General features: G+C 36.9%; 1 gene segment (V, D, J or C); it reads left to right on the top strand.

Moving 5' to 3' along the window:
• Positions 1-799: 799 nt before the first annotated feature.
• The window catches only part of LOC102201119 (Ig lambda chain V-III region LOI-like), a 4,595-nt gene continuing 2,595 nt past the window's right edge, over positions 800-2,799 (top strand). The window contains 3 exon segments of the V gene segment in view: positions 800-898; positions 982-1,304; positions 2,736-2,769. Coding sequence covers positions 859-898; positions 982-1,304; positions 2,736-2,769 — 397 coding nt within the window.

The following is a 2,799-nucleotide window of genomic DNA, read 5'->3' as shown; positions in this document are numbered from 1 at the left end:
AGAGCTGTCAAACAAACTCACCAGCTGCACACAGTTGGAGATGTGAGTCCTCACTTGTTCTGAGATGTGACCATTCTGACGGCTCATCCAGCTTTACAACAAGATTCTCCTCGGACTGATTCACCTCTATTCAACTTTATTACCAAGCAAGCAGAGGCAGGAGACTCTGTTTGCTATTTGGTGGCTGTGCTGATGAAGCTGAATCACATTGATTGAGGCTGTGAAAAAAAACCCTAAATTAGAGACATTACAGTTTTAAAAAAATCCAACATTACTCATCTCAAATCATTAAATCTCAAACAAAACATGTAATGGGATTACATTAGTGGTTGGAGGCAGATGGCATTTCTACTTTCTGCTAAGTATTTCTGTCAGAAATGGGATGACTCTGTAAGTTAAGATGAACAGTGACTCATACTGTGACAAAAACCTGAGATACACAACAACTTTCATGAGATCTGAAAAACATCAAACTATTTTCAGCTTTTATAAGTATTACACTAAGTAATCCTCACTTTTTGTTTAAGGTACGGTTTAATTTTTGTTTAAATTATCTACTTGATATCACTTGTTGAGAAACTTAAATCTATCTTTAAATTCTGAAAAGGGATCAAGTTAAAACACTGCAAAATCATCATGAAGGACATGAAAAGATTGTAAAAATTAAAAAAAAAAGAAGAGACTTCACATTACCAAGTCAAGTCAAGATGAGAAATATACATATGTATGTTTAAGCTCCTCCTCCTGTTAGTCGTATTAAAAGGCTCCTTCAGCACCTCCTCTCTTCATCCTACAGAAGCAGTACAGCCACTTTAAAGTTACAAATTCTCATTCTCATTCTCAGCTCACACTGATAACATGCTGGTGACTCTCGGTGCTCTCATCACTGCTCTAACATGTAAACACTTTGACTTATATTGCACACATATATACTAATGTCAGTGTGTTTCTCTTGACTCAGTGTCTTCTTGTTGTTTGCAGGTGTGAGTGGTGTGACGGTGGTGACACAGAAACCTGTTCTATCAGTGAGCAAAGGAGAGACAGCCACCATGGACTGTAACCTGGGGACTGTAACTGACAGTGCTGCTCGTTGGTACAAACAGATTCCAGGAGGAGCTCCTCAGTATGTGCTGAGGTTTTATCATGGAAATACATCTCCAACCTATGGCTCTGGGTTCTCCTCTCCAAAATTCACATCCACTCATCAGTCAACATCAGATTATCGTTTGATCATCAGCAATGTGGAGGAGGGAGACTCTGCAGTGTATTACTGTCAGACATGGGATGACTCTGCCAAAGAGGATGTATCACAGTGATTTACATCATGACAAAAACCTCACTGTTACTTCTGCTTTTTGAGATTTACACATCCTGATAACAAAGACACTTTTGAAACTTTTTGAAACCAACTCACTAACGACAGATAATGTGTTGATAATCAATAAATTACGTTATTTTAATCAAGGGACTCTCAATTCGATTAACTATCTAACCTTCTATTACCACATGACTTTGACAGCATACATTCTGTTGACGTTCTCCCCAGAGAGAACCCAGAGCCAAGCATCAGCCATAAATGCTGATGCTTGGTATTTCTGATTAAGACATACAGACATAAATAAAATAGAAGCAAATATTTCTGTTGTGTGTGCTTTTAGGAACACCTCTTTATATCATATGTTGTTTTAAAGGAAGAATATCAACACTGTGACAAAAAACTAAATGAGAGACTCCACAGATTTTATAAATAAATTCTAACCATTTGAAATCATTACATTTTTTTTACTTTGACTTTTTTTGTTATTTTGTTGTTGTACTGTACATTTAAAATATTGAGGTTAAAGGTGTGTAAATGCTGATCCCAGCCCAGCAGCCAGACTCTAAACTTCAACAGATAATAAAAGCAGTGATGAGCAGTCAGACTGCAGCCTCCTTTTCTACCTGTTCATGTTTCTAAACTAGAATCATAGTGACGACTGCTGTGCTGATGGCTTTGAGTTCACACCTAAACACTAAGAGAAAAATCATGTGTGTGTTCTCCTTAGGATATGGATTTCTGTTGGTGTATGGGACTACAGTCTAGCCTCAGGTTTATATTGTTCACTGGCAATTATGAGACAATGAATTTCAGGCCATTTCATGGAGAAACGCAAAAGTCATGTAACTAGTGTAGAGAATTACTTTCTACTGGGAATAATTCAGTCATGTGCATTATTTGTGCATTATCTTTAAGAATAGTAATGAGTAATGTATAAAACATTACTTTTTTTGAGTAATAACCCAACAATGATCACAGCAAAGACGGGAAATACCTCTAACAAGTTCAAATGTTTGACCACACAGCGTGCAAATAATTTTGTGTTTAATATGCTTTTCAGTGATGCTGGTGACTCTAGAAGCAAAGCCAGTGAGAATTCAGTGAGACTCAATAAAGAATCGAATTGATAAATAATATTGATAATCACTAAATTACTAAATTCTTATCAAGTCCCATCCCTACTTTGTGCTGTATTTTTATTATAGCTATATTTTTCCACTTTATGGGTTTGGCTTGTCCTCTCCAATATTCACATGTACTCATCTGTCAACATCAGATTAGCATTTGATCAACAATATATGGGGAAGCGACACTGACAGTGAAAGTTGGTCTCAATTGGATGTTTCAGTTCCTCTCCCCTCATCAGTGACAGTCAGGAGGTTTTTGTACAGCCATGTATACAAACTGAATCACTGTGGTATTCGGACAAGGCACCAAGCTGATTGTGACAAGTAAGTACTTTTTAACTGATCATGAAACAG

Source organism: Pundamilia nyererei, unplaced genomic scaffold (genome assembly GCF_000239375.1).
Source record: "Pundamilia nyererei isolate P.nyererei 1_Seehausen unplaced genomic scaffold, PunNye1.0 scaffold00629, whole genome shotgun sequence".
In the NCBI taxonomy this organism is placed as follows: domain Eukaryota; kingdom Metazoa; phylum Chordata; class Actinopteri; order Cichliformes; family Cichlidae; genus Pundamilia; species Pundamilia nyererei.
The sequence above is the reverse complement of the archived record's forward strand: the minus strand, read 5'-3'. Positions and strand labels throughout refer to the sequence as shown.